At 36.5% G+C, this 19,685-nt stretch overlaps 1 protein-coding gene across 3 annotated transcripts in view; it reads right to left on the bottom strand.

Moving 5' to 3' along the window:
- Positions 1-19,685, bottom strand: part of DMXL1 (Dmx like 1) — a 160,886-nt gene that overhangs the window by 80,766 nt on the left and 60,435 nt on the right. For all 3 annotated transcript variants that reach the window (XM_090276612.1, XM_090276614.1, XM_090276615.1), the window contains exons 20-25: positions 8,392-8,565; positions 7,841-7,934; positions 6,724-6,889; positions 5,315-5,576; positions 2,358-3,451; positions 1,699-1,890 (exon numbers count right to left, since the gene is read on the bottom strand). In XM_090276612.1, coding sequence (XP_090132738.1) covers positions 1,699-1,890; positions 2,358-3,451; positions 5,315-5,576; positions 6,724-6,889; positions 7,841-7,934; positions 8,392-8,565 — 1,982 coding nt within the window. The remainder of the gene's footprint in view (positions 1-1,698; positions 1,891-2,357; positions 3,452-5,314; positions 5,577-6,723; positions 6,890-7,840; positions 7,935-8,391; positions 8,566-19,685) is intronic.

The following is a 19,685-nucleotide window of genomic DNA, read 5'->3' as shown; positions in this document are numbered from 1 at the left end:
CCAGTCAATCTTCCAGCTGACCAAAGACAAATGAAAGTATCCAAATATCAGCCCAGTTGGCCCAAACCAGAAGAACTGATGAGCCAACCCACAGAATCATGAGCAATATAAATGATGGCATTTTAGGCTGCTAATATTTCAGCATGGTTCTTAAGCATCAAAAGCTAACTGATACATCAGAGGCATGCTTATTATTAAAGTTAAATGTGGAACAGAGTTTAGTCAAAGTGAGCACAATCTGAAGGAAATAAATTCCTAAATGTAAAATACGCAATGTGGACATTTATACTACAGAGCAGTACAGAATGAGAAGTGATAAAATTAAATCACAAGGGTTGAGGTTAGCCAAGAGGATAAAACTGTAGGAGAGGCCACCTTTAGGCAAAGCAGAAAGCTGAACGCGTGTGACGGCACAGTCTGTGAGGTGGGAGAGAAACAGATGACAGACTATGAGGGAAAAAAAGAGATACAAAAACAGTCAAACTTGGTCACTCTTTAAAGGATTTCATTATGTTTGGAGAGTAAAGATGAACTATGAAATGTGATGTTAATGGCAGATAAAGTGGAGTGGTGATGGGTGGGAAGGGGACACGGCTAATTTAGATAACTATATGATCAGTTTTGCATCGGTCACTTGAGGAAATTCTTAAAAATACATGTTTGAGATTCACTCTCATACTGATCCAGTAAATTTGAAGTGAATTAAACAATCCAAACACTTAACAAGTACTTTATGTGACTCTGCTGTAGCTGGAATCATGAATCATTGCTTCGCCTAAAGGAATGATTGGGGCAAAACACTTCACATTATCCTGAAAATATGCAATTTTTCATATTAACATAGAAAACTTTGAATACATATTAGTAAGTTTACATCAAAATAGCTTCAATCTCTAAAAAACAATAAGCTTTTTGGCTAACTGTACTGCTAAAGAAATTACTCATATATCTGCATATACACCAATTAATTACTCTTACCTTAATAAAACTGCTAAATAAGACAATAACTAGCATTGGATTAAAAATTGAAGTACCCTATTAGGTACAAGTAACACAAGATGAGCCTGGCCTAAAACCAGAAGTTTTCTTTGATCAAATAAATATGAACTTGGAAATGTATCAATCACTATGTATAATCACATGTTTAAATTTTTTTTAAGCACTTAGGTTTTAGTTTTATTGTAGTATGTAGGTACTACATACATGTAGGAATCAGAGAAGGAAAACTCGGATTCCAAAAAACCTCCGCTGCCTTGCGGCATACTTCTTCAGGGGAAAGGCTAAGGGAGTAAACCCCGACAGAAAATCCGGAGCCGGAGTCCCTAAGGCGGTTTGACGTTGTAGTCAACACCGGCAACTCCTGCGGCGCACCTGAAGCCAAGCTGTATTGACTCCGTCTTTCCCTTGGACCCTTCAGCTGCGAAGAGAGGGGGGGTCTGCTGCATGGGCAACAGCAGACCCTCCATATCACCCTGCCCAGGCTCTGTAGCTTCAGCTTCACTGGAGAGGACACTCGAGCGTCATCGCAAGATGTCGATTTAACATGGGAGGAGACAGATACCGTGTCACTCCCGAGTCGGACTGCACAGCCATTCTCGGCGGTGCAGATAGACTCTTAAGAAGCTACACCATCGTCTCTCGAGACGGACGGCTGTCGACGACGAGGTAAATTAAAAGACTGAAACCAAGCATACTTACTTTATTGCTTTGGATATCAGGATGAGGTGGTGAATCAAAGTTTATTATGGCATGTAGAATATCCTGTGTTAGATTACTGAGGTGCAGTAATGGATTGGCAACTACTGTTTTGGCACTGGCTGTACAAGCAAAGAGGAGAGGCACTGAGACTTGCTCTGACAGAGGGCTAGGAAAGACTGGTTCTGATGTTTCCTTAAAAACAAAGGAAAAAAAGGTTAACCAACCATTTACAATTACAATCCATTACTTACGTAATTCAGGGGTTTCTTTGAAAAACTTCAAAGCAACTAAAAATTAAAAGCCTAACAGACTTTTTATAGTCAGAAGGGAATTTAGAGGTCAACATTTCAGCAATTATATTGAAAAATAATGGGACAATACACTCTTATCATAAGAAGCTCATCACCTTATAAGGCATTCATATAAGAATGTGAAATATGAATTCAGCATATCATAGGGTCTAATATCAAATTGTCCTTAAGCTGCAATACATGTACACTCTACAAATTCACAGTATGAAGCACCACAAAAAAAGGAGTATTCCTTAAAGCAAAGCTACCATTAAAATCAACAATTTTAATATTTAAAAACAAAAAAGCAATTACAAAAACTTTTTCACACATATACTATTTTGACTGGCTATCATATAAATTACATACCTGCTGAGATTCTTGTAAAAGCAAAATCAATTCCATTCTCACAGATGCAAGACCCCCACCATGGGATCCATGAAGTATGCAGTAACTAAGAAACATTCTTAAGAGTGATTGATATTTCAAAGGCCACTGTCTTTTTTCCTGAAAATTTTCTCTCAGTTGTTCCACCTCTGTTTGGTGAAGCAAATCTTCAATATCTTCATTTATTCCCAATTCATCTCTATTTGCATGAAACACAGACTGTAATTCTTCAGTATCTGAACAATAGTCACAAATCTTCTGAAGAGCTATCACCTCTTTTTCAAGCCAGTGATACAGTTGATAACGCAATTTTCCACCATCTATTTCATATCCAGTAGATAAAGTACGAAGTTCTCCTGTGAGAATCTTTAAACATGCTCTAAATTTTAATTGAATTGCAATTATATCTTCTGATGGACTTAAAATGTCATTTTCATCTAGTGTACTGAGAGAGTCTGTGTAATTAGAACTTGTTTCATCTAATTTTTCTCCTATATTTTTCTTTAAAGGTTTTAGCTCTTTCAATGAAATAGGGAGATCCTCATTTTCTTCATCATTATCACTGTCCCATTTTAATTCTAAAGAATCATCCTGAAATATAACACTTGGCTGGCTCCAGTCAAAAGAAAGAGTGGAGTTTGATTGCTTCTCTGAGGAACCCTCTGAAGAAGATGCTAAACCATTCGTGAGTGACTGTGACCAATCAATAGCAGAAGACTTATCTTCCCTTGCATCCACTTTGAATGGAGAAGTAGGAGAACAGTCTTTACTAGTGTCCAGAAAACTAGATGTTTTACAAAAAGGTTTTGTTTTCTTGATAACTTTTGGTATCTTTGATAATACTTCCAAAGCCAACATGGGGCAGCCAGCTTTTAAATGAGCAGTGGCAGTAGTAAAAAATAATCTTCTTTCACTTAAATTAATTGTTCCTGGCAGTCCACTTTTTCCTGTTAAACTCACATGTGTGGAAAACGCATCAGATGATCCAAAATGACGTCTCAGCAAAAGAGGATGTGTTCTTAGATAATTGTAGAAATTAAAAACTGCAGGATTACAGGCTGACAACATGACGTGATCTGAAAGTAAATTCATTTTATGAGCCAAAAAAAAATTCTTTAAGATTTATCTACCTGGTCTTTTGACAAAACTTTATTAACAGACCACACTAATACATAGCACTGAACAGACAAAAACACACTTGTAAGCAAAGTGTTCTAACACAGTAGGAAAAGAAAGGTTATGCTGATTTTACATATTTTCAGGTAAGAATCTAAGATAATTTAAAACATCCACTTACACACTTAGTTCTTTCTCTCCTACTTTCCAGGACACTCCTGTCCAGTCTGCTTTGCTAGATCTTCCTCATTTTCTCTACCTTTGAATACAGTGTATCCTAGAGTTCAATGCTTGACTTCTTTTCTATGGACACTCATTGTGTGAACCCGTGGCTTTAAATCTCATCTATATGGTAGTAAAGTACATATCTCTACCACTTGTCTCAAGTTCACCCCGTACATCTAGACCACTATATCCAAAGGCCTACATTACATTTCCATTTATATGCATATACTCTACCCTCAGGGCCTTTTTATTTAGTAAGTCTTTGGCCTAAACCACTCTTTACCTAGCTATCTATAACGACTACTTGCTCATTTAAATTAGGTCTCTGCTCAAAGGTGACCTTATCAGAGAAATCTTCTCTATCTAAACCAACACCCCCACAAATCTGCTCCCAGTCTTCCCCATATCAATTATTCATTGCTCAAGTTAAAAACCTAGGAATTATCCTTAATTCTTATTCCCTTTATATTCCATACCCAATCCTATCCTATCTAGCCTACTGTAACATTATATTCCAAATCCAACCACTACTCTCTGCCTCTACTCCTACCATCCTGGTCCAAGCCACTCATATTCTTTATATTTTTCTTCTAGAATAAAGGTTTAATTGGCTCTCAAAGTAAATGATCATGTATTAACCTCAAATCAAAATACATTCTTGACATAAATATGTTTAGGTATAAAATAACTGAGTAGAAAAGGCCTTTTATTTTCCCTCTTAATTATATAGAGGCCAGTCTGCAAATCTACAGATCAGATGGCTAGGAGACTAGAACAACTGAGTAATGGTTTTCTCATAATAAGACATATGATACTTCCTAATTAAATGATGCTGAGCAAAAAGCTATGAACTAGAGCCTTTTCCAACTAGTACTCAAAATATGACACCTACTATATCAGCTATCATATACAATTTGATTCTACCTATGGAAAAATAATTGAAAAGTATATCCTATCATTTTTATATAAAGAATTCCATTTTATACTAACCTCTAGAAAAGCTTTAGCAGAAATGATTTCTAAAACAAAAGGCAGAAGTAGATTCAAAGGGAACATTAAAAAAATTCTCTATATCACTCATCTCATGACAATCAAGAATTTAGTTAGCTTTAGGTTTTTTTTGTTAAACTATATCACTTTTATTTTTATTTTTTATTGTTATTCTATTACAGTTGTCCCTAGCTTAAGATCTTTAATCATGCCACATGTCAATTTTCTTTACAATAAGTACATTTTTACTATAAAAATTATAAAATTTATTAATATGCTAACTTCCAAGATAAACTCATATTGTATTAGTATTTTCTTCAAAACATTTATATTTAAATGTTTATATATTTATGTTGAATACATCAATTTCATAAAACAAAAAAATCCAAAAGTCCTTGATATTCAAAGAATTTATTTTTCTTAAAACAAAAAACACTCCCCAAAACAAAAAATGATATACATAATTCTTTGTCCCCAACTAAACCATAAAGTCTTAGACTATGTCTTCAACTTGCTTTGTATTACCCTTAGTACCCAAAAAGTATGTTCCGAATCCAGCAAATACTAATAAAACTCCTAATCATTAACATCTTAAAAGTACAGCTTACCATCATCCTCTCTGATAGGTTGCTTTATTAATGTTTCCAGAGCACTACTATAATCTTCCAAAATCCAATATGCCATACTCCGAAGAAAAGGATCATAATGCATATTGATGTTCAATGAATTGAGTTCATTAACAGGAGAAACAATTCCTAAAACTTTTTTACGTAAAATAGATTTATATGTTGCAGATTTATCAAATTCAGACTCATAGAGTCTTGCTATTACAAGAGCCAACTGAATGTCATTCAGTTTCTCAAGACATACCTTCAGAAAAAAAGCAAAAGACAGAAATATTATTCATAAATAAGCAGGAGTATCTTTCACTTAAAAGAAATTCAGCTGACTCACTAATAACTATATTAAAACATACTGCTCACTTTAGCAAATCGACTTGACAGCATTTATATTAATAACTTACAAATCTACCTGCCAGTGCTAAATATGTTTGCAAAAAGAATGGGCCTAGGCCCTGGCTGGATAGTTTAGTTGGTTGGAGTGTCATCCTGATGTGTCAAGGTTGCAGGTTCAATCCCTGGTCAGGGCACATACAAGAATCAATTGATGAATGCATGAACAGGTGGAACAACAAATCTCTCTCCCTTTCCTTCCTCTCTCTCCCTAACTTCTCCTTTCTCTCTAAAAAATAAGTAAATGAAAAGTTAAAAAAATCAAAGGAATTGGCCTAATGAGGAAATATTAATAATTCTTAATCGTCGTCGGCAGCCGTCCGTCTCGAGAGACGATGGTGTAGCTTCTTAAGAGTCTATCTGCACAGCCGAGAATGGCTGTGCAGTCCAACTCGGGAGTGACACGGTATCTGTCTCCTCCCGTGTTGAATCGACATCTTGTGATGACGCTCGAGTGTCCTCTCCAGTGAAGCTGAAGCTACAGAGCCTTTGGGTCAGCTGAAGAAATTGTGATATAATTCTTAATACCATCAGTTTAAATGGTATGTTTTATTCTTGAACTTCTACTCTTCCCCATACACCTCAGCAGACTATAAGTGCTTCCAAATTTTAAAAAGTTGTTTATTTGTATGAAACTCTGAGAAAAAGGGCAATTTCAGACAGAAATGTTGTATCTTAAATGTTCATAATTTTTTTAAGGTTTACTGAGAAATAATCTGTTAAAAATTTGCTAAGGTCCTTCAACTAAGAGCAAAATACATATAGATTCAAATATGTTTAAATTGACAGGACAAACTTTTTTTTTAACCTGTTCATGAATATTCTTAACAGTCAGATCTCTACCAACAAAATCTTAAAAGTCATTATTACATATTATCAATTACTTTAGCTATTTAATCTTGTGTTATTTTCACCAGACTTAAGTTGAAATAAAAAAATAAAAATTTAAGCCCTAGATAAAGAGCTTGAGGAAGACGAAATTATTTTTAAAAAGGTTTTATTACCTCAATTGCATCTCTGAGGCAACCAGCTAAAAGAAAAAATGCTGCAGAATGTTCAAATCTCTGTTTGCCTAACAAAGAAAAGGCATTCTTTAAAGCTGCTTTACGCCATCTCTCATCTTCAAAATTGTGTCCAAAAAACTGTGTCATCTTGGTGTCTTTTTGGGATCTATAAGGAAAAAAGTTTAAAATTTTTGGAACACAATGTTTCTATAGCAGAACCAATTTTATAAAGTTAGCCATTTAAAAGTTAAAAACTTGAAAGAAGCATTTCAAAGTTCACAAGTTATTATAACATCTTCTATTCTGGGCAAAGAACGTTAATGATAAACATTTAGTTTTTCATATATACTTTGGAAATAAATGAAAAAATTCTTTCAAACCAATAAGAAAACTATAATAGGCGGCACTATGAGAAATTACCTTAAAATTAACGTCTGTGCTAGTTCTCCATTTAAACATCAATCACCTTTATCTCCACTGGCCACCTAAAGATGACCCTTAGATGATTCAAATCTAAAGAATCTGTCCTGATTCAAAACAATCCTAAAAGATCTAGTCTCTTACAAAACTGACTAGTAACATAATTTTCCCCCAAAGACTGCTGTTCCAATAAATTGATGTGAAATGAAACCTAAAACAAAAGACTTAACCAAATCTTCCTAAAGACAAATGAAAGAGAAAAATTACTAAGTGACTCAAGCTCAATTGTGGTGTTTGGACCCACAGGGGAAGAGACATTTAGAGGGATAGCCTGGTCCACAGTCTCTTATAGGACACAGAGTAGATGCCTGTTCCAGATTCCACCAATTCATCTTGCAGGCTCCAAATGCAAATTTCTGGTTTAGTTCTTTGTTCTATAGGAGTATCACAAGACGTTCTTAAAATAAGCAAAATGGTATTTTTCTGGACTGATAAAACCTGAAAACAAACTAAAATGACCTCATCAAGATCTTCTGCTCTGGAAAACATCTGGGTTTCTTCCTATGAAATTTCTCCTCAAACACAAAAATAACTAAGAATCTACATGAATCATACTAACCAGAACAACAAATCTTTACTTCATACATTAACTCCTTATGAAAAGTTTTCCACTTTAAAGCACAGTTTTCTCACTTACCTATATAATCCCCAAATCACAGCTTTCTTTTTCATTGCAAGGTAAAAAATGGCAGCATCTAAAGGATCATTCTTTCTATGAAAGGCTGCTTTGGCTACCTATAATTAGAAAATATTCATCAAAATTTCACAGAAATCATTTTAAAGTAAACAAATAATTTCCCTCCCTTGTATAGAAGATGGGCATACATTATCTGTTTAAACACTCAATGAATTTAAAAATATGTATGTTACCATACACACACACACACACACATATATATTTAACAATTACAAAAGTATTTTATGGTAGTGGCCTCCAATGATAGAGAGAGGTGAGAACAGGAGTATACTTTTCATTACAAGCTCTTCTGTACTATTTTATTTTTCCTGAAAAGAGCAAATATATCAACTAGCAATAAAAATTAGAATATATATTTTAAAATATTAATTAACATTTTCAAATATAAAGACTATCAAAATCACACTGCTGCATAAAAAAGGGGTAAAAGGAAAGGAAATATGGAATGTCATTTAAAAATATAATGCACTTTTTACACCAACACAAAATACTTCCCTTTTCTATGCATTTGCGTAAGATGAGGGTATTCCGGACCCACCATCCCACACCCATAGCTCTCAGTTCAGACCAAGTGGGACTATCTTTCTGCATTGTTGGCAACATGTTCAACAGTTCTTCTTGTGCTACTGAGTGAAATGCCCAGGCAAAATGACTGGTAGACAGACCTGAAGAAATATAAAATATAATGTTGGTAAGAAATATAAACATGACTATACAATGACTATCAGAAATGTGGGTTCCATATCTACAATAAGAATATCTAAACTTTATATGAGAATCAAAAATTTATAATTAAGTGTTTAGGGCAATGTGGGATATAGATATTTTTTCTGGCACTCTAAACAATTCTATCAAGTCAATATTTTCTACAATAAGCATATATTTTCTAGAATTAAAATATGCATTCTTAAAAAGAAAAAATGCTTATGGCAAATGCCTCTGTGTTGAGTATTTTTGTTCTCTAGCTATTACCCATGGCTTTTTTTTTTTAGAAAATGAGAAACACATGAAGTATTAGGTTGACCAGTTTATTCAGTTTTTTCCATGTGATCGCTCTAGTAGTGCTAAGTTTTCTTAAACTTCATCTGAAACAATTTTGTTAGATTGTATTGTGATTGCTCTCATATCAGCATGCATTACAAAAAAATGTATCGACTTTATGGGACTGTGCTCCCGGCCTGCGACCCCACCGTAGGTGTGGACTTCTCCTGCCTACTGGAGATTGAGTCGGGCAACAGGATCAAGCTGCAGCTCTGGGACACGGTGGGGCAGAAGCGGTTCACAAAATACAGGATCAGAAAAGATGGCGGTGGAGTAGGTAGCAGTGTTGTCTGCTTGTTCCCATTGCGGACGGACTTAAGAGTACAAACACTAAGAGGACTGAGGGAGTGTGGATTTTAGATAGTGTGAACAGGGAAGGGAGTGTGGGAGCGGTGTGAAAGAGGGCAGGAAGCTCAGCCCGCGTTCTCTAAGTGGAGTCCCTGGGCCTCCCAGCCCAGTGCCTCTGTTGCACCACATCTGAAAGGGGCAGCGGCTGACCAGCTCATTAGCCGGGATCTGCTTGGAAGCTTCCCCCTGCCAAGGGTGCACCGACTAGCAAAGTCCCGGAGAAAGTCAGCGAGAAGGTTTGGTTGAAACAGCCGGAGGCGTGGGAAGACAGTGAACAGCCCGGACTGTGAGAACTGTATGAACTGAGTCTAGGTGGGGACTCCCTGGGCTGGCAACCCTGGGCTGACAACTCTGCACCTGGGGTGCTTGCACCAAGACTCCACCAAACAAAAAAGCTGAACTGAGCCAGGAGAGGGGGCCATATGGAAAAGCTACAGTGAAACTGCAGACGTGGTAGGGACCCCAGGCAGGCAAGTGGCACACACAGGCATACAGGTAGGGACACAGGCTGCTGCTGCAGCTTGGAGGCAAAACAGAGACTTTTTTGGAGAAGCAGAGATAGGACTTGAGGCTGGGCAGAGAATACTGGCATGCACACACCGGCCCACCAGCAGAACAGTGTTGCTAGACAAGCCTGAGGAGGGCTGAGGGCACCGCAGGACCAGAGGGGAGGGGACTCAACTAAGTGTGGCTCACAGCAGAGCGGCGACAGGCCCACGAGTGAGAGACTAGCAACCCCAGAATCAAGCTAGACCTCCTCACAGCCAGCTAGACAAAAAAGATTTGAAACCATCAAATTTTGACCAGGCGCAGATCCAGAAAAAGACAGTGCCCAAAGGTTGTACTGGGTAAAAACTCTTTCTTTAGTCTGCTTCCTACCTTCTCTCCTTCCTATTCTTTAATTTTTTTTTTGTTTGTCTGTTTTATCTTCCCTCTTGCACTAAATATATAGCATATAGCTGCTATATAAACCTAATACTATCCACTTCCACTTGCTCACTTCATTCTGCATTCTTCCCTCCCTTTTTCAACATACAGTGTAAATATTACTTACTGTTCACATAGCCTTGACCCTACTTGCTACTATTATTATTCTATCATCTTCCCTTTCAAAAATCATCTTTCTTTCATTTAAAACAACTCTTATCTGTTTCTCCTATGGTATGATAATCTTAACCTCTTTACATTTATATTAATACTGGCTCATTTGCTGCTGATAGTGTGATTGTGGGTGGGGGATATTTTAGAGGGTGTGGGTTTCTAGCCTGGGTTGTGTGTTTATGTTTAAACAGCATCTCCACAAAAGAACTCAAGACAAGGTGGGCAGAGTGACTTTCAATCAAATAGCCAGAGGGAAGGATCCACCAAAGAGTAACTGAAATACAACCAGACAGCTTACACAACGGTATAAAGGGCATCCCAAGAGCATCAGGCTCAGGAGATCAAAGAGACTGCACCATCAAATCCCCCAGGTCTCCTATACAGAATCCCATACCACAAAGGTGGGAGATCAAAGCAGAAAAATCTAAGAAACAAATGAAAGAAACATCCAACATGGGGAGACAAAGAAACAACCTCCCAATGAAAGGAAAAGAGGAATCCCCAGAGAGATAAATGGAACAGATGAAAGCCAACTACCAGACATGGAATTCAAAAGAATGGTTAAAAGGAAGCTCAATGAACTTGACAAACTCAAAGAAAACTACAACGAACTCCAGGGAAATTACAAAGAACTCCAGGGAAACTATAAGGAACGTACAGAGAACAATACCAACATAAAAAAGTGCATAGGAACTATCAATAAGAACCAGGAAGAAATGAATACAATTTCTGAACTGAAGAACACAGCAGAATCAATCAAAAGCAGGCTAAATGAAGCAGAGGATTGGATCAGTGAGTTAGAAGACAATGTAGAAAAAAATTTGCGGACAATACAACAAAATGAAAAAGACTAAAAAAGAATGAAGACAGCGTGAGAGAACTGGTGGACAACATGAAATGAAAAAATATTCGAATCATAGGGATACAAGAAGGTGAAGAAGAGGAGCATGCGATAGAAAACCTGATTGAAAAAGTAATGACAGAAATTCTTCCTAACTTGATAAGAAAAAAAGTCATGCAAGTCCAGGAAGCACAGAGGGTCCCAATGAAGATGAACCCAAAAAAGCCCACTTCAAGGCACATCATAATTAAAATGGCAAAATTCACAAAGAGAGAATCCTAAAAGCAGCAAAAGAAAAACAGCTAATAACATACAAGGGAGCTCCAATAAGGCCATCACTTGATTTCTCAATAGAAACACTACAAGCCAAAGGAATGGCAAAAAATATTTCAAGCAGTGAAAAACAAAGGCCTACAACCAAAAATACTCTCTTTCTAAATGGAAGGTGAAATAAGGAGTTTCCCAGACAAAGGAAGACTAAAAGAATACATCTCCACCAAACCAGCACTGCAAGAGATGCTAAAGGGAATGCTTTAAGATAAAGAAGAAAAAAAGAGAGGGAGAGGAACACAGGTCAAAGGGAAATGAATAAATACCTGTCAATAATAATCTTAAATGTAAGTGGATTAAATGCACCAATCAAAAGACATAGGGTAGTGGAATGGATACGAAAACATGACCTACATATATGCTGTCTACAACAGACACCTCAAAACAAAAGATTTACACAGACTGAAAGTGAATGGATGGAAAAAAGTATTCCAAGCAAATGGACATGGAAAAAAAGTTGAGGTAGCAATACTTATATCAGACAAAAAGGATTTCACAGCAAAGGCCATAAAAAGAGACAAAGAAGGGCATTGCATAATACTGAAAGACACAATTCATCAAGAAGATACAACCCTGGTAAACATATATGCACCCAACATAGAAGCACCTAAATATATAAGGAAAATACTAGAAGACTACAGGAAGTATATCAACAGCAACACACTCAGAGTAGGGGACTCTAACACCCTATTATCAACAATAGACAGCTCTTCGAAGGAAAGAAACACCAAGGATATTGAGACATTGAACAACACTCTAGATCAAATAGATTTAACTGATATATATAGAACTTTTCACCCCAAAGAAGCAAAATAAACATTCTTTTCAAATGCACATGGGACATTTTCAAAAACAGACCACATGGTAGGACACAAAACAAGCCTCAACAAATTCAAGAAAATTGAAATTATATCAAGCATCTTTTCAGACCACAATGCCTTGAAACTAGAAATCAACCTCAAGGAAAATAATCAAAGACATTCAAAGTCATGGAGAATGAATAACATGATATTAAATAATGAATGGGTTAACAATGACATCAAGGAAGAAATCAAAAAGTTTCTGGAAACTAATGATTATGAACACACAACACCCAAAACCTATGGGACACAGCAAAGGCAGTCCTGAGAGGAAAGTTCATAGCAATACAAGCCTACCTAAAAAGGATAAAAGAATCTCGTAATAAAAAATCCAAACCTTCAGCTACAAAAAGTAGAACAACAACAACAACAAACAAAGCCCAGCTAAGTAGAAGGAAGAAAATCATCAAGATCAGAGCAGAATTAAATGACTTAGAGACTAAACAAACAATTCAAAAGATCAACAAAAGTAGGCACAGGTTCTTTAAAAAGGAAAAAAATCAACAAGCCTTTAACCAGGCTCCTCAAGAAAAAAAGAGAGAGGACCCAAATAAACAAAATCGGAAACAAAAGAGGAGAAATCACGACCAATATCACAGAAATACAAAGGATTGTAAGAAATTACTACAAACAACCGTATGGCAAGAAACTTAACAACCTAGGTGAAATGGACACATTTCTAGAAACATATAATCTTCCAAAAGTGAATCGAAAAGAAGTAGAATGCCAGAACAAATCAATAACAAAGAGTGAAATTGAAACAGTAATCAAAAAACTCCTAGCACATAAAAACCCTGGACTGCATGGCTTCAAAGGTGAATTTTACAAAACAATTAGGGAAGTACTAACTTCTACCCTTCTCAAACTACTCCAAAAAATCCAAGAAGAGGGAAAACTCCCAAACTCTTTCTATGAAGTCAGCATTACCCTAATTCCAAAACCAGGTTAAGTCACAACAAAGAAAGAAAACTACAGGCCAATATCGCTCATGAACATAGATGCTAAAATCCTCAACAAAATATTGGCAAACGGGATACAGCAACACATTAAAAAGATCATATACCATGATCACATGGGATTCATCCCAGGGATGCAAGGATGGTTTAATATTCACAAATCAATAAACATAATACATCACCTAAACAAAATGAAAGACAAAAATCACATGATCATATCAATATATGCAGAAAAAGCATTTGGTAAAGTACAACATCCATATAGGATGAAAACAGTCAGCAAAATGGGAATATGAGGGAGCATACCTCAACATAATAAATGTCATATATGAGAAACCTGAAGCCAACATTATACTCAATGGACAAAAACTGAAAGCATTCCCCCTGAGATCAGGAACAAGACAAGGATGTCCACTCTCTCCACTCCTATTCAACATAGTATTAGAAGCTCTAGCCACAGGAATCAGACAAGAAGAAGAAATAGAAGGCATCCAAATTGGAAAAGAGGAAGTAAAACTGTCATTACTTGGAGATGATATGATAGTGTACACAGAAAACCCTATAGACTCTACTTAAACAACTACTTGATGTAATAAGCGAATTCGGCAAAATAGCAGGGTACAAAGTCAATATACAAAAATGGAAGGCATTTCTGTACACCAATAATATAATATCAGATAGAAACTAAAAAAAAAAAAAAAAAAAATCCCACTTACTATAGAAACAAGAAAAATAAAGTACCTAAAAGTAAATTTAACAAAAGAGATAAAAGACCTGTACTCAGAAAACTACATAACACTGAAGAAAGAAATTAAGGAAGATACAAATAAATTTAAGCATACAACACATTCATGGATGGGAAGAATCAATATCATTAAAATGTCCATACTACCCAAAGCAATTTACAGATTCAACCCAATGTCTATTAAAATACCAATGACATATTTCACAGACCTAGAACAAATACTTAAAAAATTTATATGGAATCAAAAAGACCCCAAATAGCCAAAGCAATCTTGAGACAGAAAAACACAGCAGGAGGAATCACAATACCAGACATCAAACAATTCTACAAAGCCACTGTGATCAAAACAGTCTGGTAGTGGTATAAGAACAGATATATAGATCAATGGAACAGAATAGAGAGTCCAGAAATAAACCCATGTCTATATGGTCAACTAATATTAGAAAAAGAGGGAAGGACCATAAAACAGAGTGAGAAGAGCCTCTTCATCAAATGGTGCTGGGAGAACTGGACAGGGACATACAAAAGAATGAAACTAGACCACCAACTTACGCCACACACCAGAATAAACTCAAAATGGAAAAAAAACTTAAATGCAAGCTGTGATACTATAAAAGTCTGAGAGGAAAACACAGACAGGAAAATTTCAGACACCCACGTAGCAATATTTTCACCGATACATCTCCTAAGGCAAGGGAAATAAAGGAAAGAATAAAGAAATGGTACTACATCAAACAAAAGACTTTCTACTCAGCAAAAGAAAACATCAACAAGATGAAAAGGAAACCAACCATATGGGAAAATATATTTGCCAATGATACATCAGATAAGGGATTGATCTCCAAAATATATAAAGAACTTACACATCTCAACACCAAGAAGACAGCCCAATTAAAAAATGGGCAGACTTGAGGCCAAGATGGAGGCCTAGACTGACACGCTCCATCTCTCTCCACAACTAAGAAGGACTACAACTACTGCAAAACCAGAAATAACCAGAAGTTCCAGAAAATGAAGCTACATGAAATCCAAGATATGAAGTTATAAACAAGTGGTGCTTGTCCAGATGTATAGGAGTGGCGAAGCCGGGGTGGAGAAGTCAAGCTGTACCGGCAGTGGCAGCTGTAGCAAAGAAAGGCAGGACGTGGTAAGCACAGACACCTATATTTAAGGGGTGGAGGGAAGCTCCCGGGGACCACCCCTTGCTGCAGACTAAACCCGTCAGCTCGTGATTCCAATGCTGGGGAAGGCAGACTCCCATTGCCTTGGACTGTGAGGCCCAGAAGGTGCGGGGACGGAGGAGGAGGCTCCCAGTTTCTCAGCGGAGAGAGAACAGCAGGAATCTATCTTGGACCCCCGCCTCCACACAATGCACCACAGTGTGGTGAGAAGGGTCGCCCGGTAGTGAAGAGTGCATGGGGCTCCACCCCTATAGTGTAGGAGGTGTGACAACTCTGCCCAAAAAGGAAAGATATACAAAAACTGTCAGGATGGCAGGAATCATGACTGAGATGCTGGTGATGCAGCTGACCAGAAAGCAAATACATGAATTAACTGATGGACAAATCTTTCTGAGGCTCAGTTCAGAACTACGGTCATAAGGCAGCTTACAGAACTAATAAAAGATCTTGAACAAGACAGGGATGGAATGAAGGCTAGTCCTGCTGAAATGAACAAAAACACATACGAGACAAGTGGTGAGGAAAGGAAAACCAGGAATCAAATCAACAAATTGGAGCACAGGAAAGGAACAGTCAACCAGTGCAGAGAGAGGAAACAAAAAGTGAGGAATATGACGAGAGGCTCAGAAACCTCTGGGACAGCTATAAGCGGGCCAACATCCGAATCATAGGGTTGCCAGAAGGTGAAGAACTAGATATTGAAAAATTATGTGAAAAAATAATGAAGCAGAACTTCAACCACTCCAAGACACATTATAATCAAATTGTCAAAAATTAAAGATAAAGAGAGAATCTTAAAAGCAGCAAGAGATAAGAAAAGAATCTTGTACGAAGGGGTCCCAATTAGACTATCAGCTGATTTCTCAAAGGAGACTCTGCAGGCAAGAAGGGACTGGCAAGAAATATTCAAAGTAATGAAAAGCAAAAACCTATAGCCACAATTACTCTATCCGGCGAAGTTGTCATTCAGAATAGAAGGGCAGAGAAAGTGCCTCCAGGAAAAAGTAAAACTGAAGGAGTTCATTAGATCCAAACCAGTTTTATATGAGATGTTAAAGGGACTTGTTTAGGAGGATCAAAACTAGGAACATTAAAATGAAAACTGTATCACAATAACCAACAACAGAAGCTAGGGAATCAAAACAAAGGCAAACAAAGTAGGCAAGAAGAGCAGAAAAAGAATTATAGGTATGGGGAACATATTGGGGGGAGGTCAGTGGGGAGGGTGAAGGGGGAAAATGGAGGGAGATGATGCATGAATTAAGAAGCATAGTAGGAGAAGACAGGAAGATGTTGAGAAGAACTGTATGCACAACCAATGGGCATGGACTTGGGGGGGGGGATACAACTGGAGGCAAGTGGGATTACTGGGTGGAGGGAAAGAAAGGGAAAAGAAATTGGGACAACTGTAACAGCATAATCAATAAAACATATTTAAAAAAAAAAAGGCAAAGGACCTGAACGAACACTTCTCCAAGGAGGATACACAGAGGGTCCATAGGCACATGAAAGAATGCTCAACATCACTAGCCATCAGAGAGATGCAAATAAAAACCACAATGAGATACCACCTTACACCTGTCAGAATGGCCATCATCAACAAATCAACAAACAACAAGTGCTGGCGAGGATGTGGAGAAATGGGAACCCTAGTGCACTGTTCGTGGGAATGCAGACTGGTGCAGCCACTATGGAAAACAGTATGGAATTATCTCAAAAAACTAAAAATGGAACTGCCTTTTCAACCAGCAATTCCACTGCTAGGATTATACCCGAAGAATCCTGAAACCCCAATTCAACAGAACTTATGCCCTCTTATATTCGTAGCAGCACTGTTTACAATAGCTGAGTGCTGGAAACAACCTAAGTGCCCATCTGTAGATGAGAGGATTAAAAAACTTTGGTACATTTACACAATAGAGTACTAAGCTGCAGAAAGAAAGAAGGAACTCCTGCCATTTGCGACAACACGGATGGAACTGGAGAGAATTATGCTTAGTGAAATAAGCCAGGAAATGAAAGAAAAATGCCATATGATATCACCTGATACAGGAGACTAATGAACACAAACAAGAGAAGAAAATTGAACAAGGAACAGATTAACAGTTATTAGGGGGGATGGGGGAGGGAGAGAAGGGGGAAAGTAGGGGAAGGGTCTAGTCAAAGAACATGCATACATGACACATGGACAAGGACAACGGGGAGGGGAATGACTGTGGGAGAAGGGGTGGGCTGTGTGTGGGGGAGCAATGGGGGAAAAATGAGACAACTGTAATTGAAAAACAACTAAAAAAATTTAAAAGATTTTATCAAAATTGGTGAATTTTTGTGCAGCCATTTTAATACAGAAGACGGAGGAAGATATGCAACATTTCCAGCATATTATGCTTTATTATTTCAAGAAAGGTAAAAACAGAACTAAAATGTAAAAAAAAAAGATTTGTGTAGTGTATAGAGATTTCTGCAGTGGAGTGTATGACTGATTGCACATGTCAAAAGTGGTTTGCAAAGTTTCTTGGTACTACTGACATTTTGGCCAAATAATTCTTTGCTGTGGGGGCTGTCTTATGCATTGGAAGATGTTTAGCAGCAACCCTGGTCTACCCACTAGAAGTCAATAGCAGCATACAGCCAACTTACTTAAAATATCCAAATCAATAAAATTATTGGTGGAAATACAAAGTGTCTTCTATTTTATGAAAAAAAAAACTAAACAGACTTTTTGGCGGACCCAAAACTATTCTATACTGGTATGTACAATTTTTTTTCAAACTGATTCTCATCTTTCTTTGAGCAACATTGGTATTGTGGATTTAATTCCATGAAATTAAAAAAAGCATCAGGTAGACATTATAGCTTGGTGAACAGAACTTAAGACTATAAAATTCATATCAAAAACTTTTCATACTATTTTAATTAATTTTTCTATTAATATACATTGTTCGTAAATTCATTATTTTTTCTTCATAATTCAATATGCCACCATATGAATACATCACTGTTTTCATAATGACTCATTCCCTCTATCAAAGGCATTTGACTTATGTCTAGTTTTTCACAATACATAGTAGAGATATAAAAAATAGTTTTAAAAATCTTTTTTTTTTCTTCCCCAAAGTGAGATTAACAAATATATTCCCATGTTGCTTTTTAAAAAGGTGTTCCAAATTTTCAGTACTATAACCAATGTTCAAGTACCTCTTTACCCATTATTAAGTTTATTTTGGATTTTTCTCACTTTTACTTTTGATAGTAGAGTGAACTGTTACCTCATTATTGTTTCAAATTCAGTTTCGTTAATCATTGGTGAGACAGAGAATGTTCTTTAGTGTTCCCTTACCTCGTGTACTTTTTCATTACTTATATCTTTTGGCTATTTATCTGTCCATAAAAGAGTACTGATCCTTCCAATTTTTAGTAGTTCCTCATATAATATAGATAATAAACTTTATTTGACATTAAAATAAGACTGTGAGGACTCTGGAATCAGAATGCATATATTAAATTCCAGCTCCATCCCTAATTAACTACATAACTTTGGGCAAGTTTCTTAGTCTCTTGATTCCCCAATTTTTTCATTTACAAAATGTGAATAATCATGAAACCTACCTTATTACATTGTTGTAAGGATTAAAAGAAATAATATTGTTAGAGCATTTAGAATAATACCTGGCACATAATAACTATTATTACCCCATATCACCATATTAGGAAGGTATTTTTAATATTTATGCAGCACCATTTACATCATCAATTCAACTTACTGGCACCACATGGAGTGTTTATTGTTCAATTTCCATTTTACTCTTGACAGTACATTTTTTTTAGTATTACTATGGGTGAAGTAAATGATTAATTATAAAATGTGGCTTTGACATATATAGATTGAAATTTTTAACCTAATATCCAGTGCCAAAGAATTTGAAATTCTCACTATACCCAAGTCTATAGAAATAAAAAAATTAAAATAAAAAAAAATGATATGCTGTGAATGGACTGTTATTCTAAATTACTTCTAGATTCTTATTATCTCTAAACCAATTAAGAGGTTAACCTACAGTCCTAATAACATTTAAACCTGTAGAGCCAAATATGCTGGAAGCTAGCTCTCTCTTGTATTTCCTGGGCACTGAGCCAATAAATATCCTGTTTGTTTAAGCTACCTTAAACTTAAGTAAAGTATTTCTATTACTTTGAAAGTCCTCTCAGTATTAAGGTCTGTCCAGGAAGTATCCAGCCATGTAATATGAAAAATATCTTCAATATTTATTGAAGATGATACAAGAAACATTGTACATAAGGCAATGATGCCTCAGCTACCCCATTGTATTTTCCTGAATCTCACTGATGGTCTGAAATCTCTTCCCTTTCACAGAGGATTT

The sequence above is a fragment of the Furipterus horrens genome, unplaced genomic scaffold, assembly GCF_987537825.1.
Source record: "Furipterus horrens unplaced genomic scaffold, mFurHor1.1.pri manual_scaffold_5, whole genome shotgun sequence".
NCBI classification, from domain to species: Eukaryota; Metazoa; Chordata; class Mammalia; order Chiroptera; family Furipteridae; genus Furipterus; species Furipterus horrens.
This window is presented reverse-complemented; position numbering and strand designations above follow the sequence as displayed.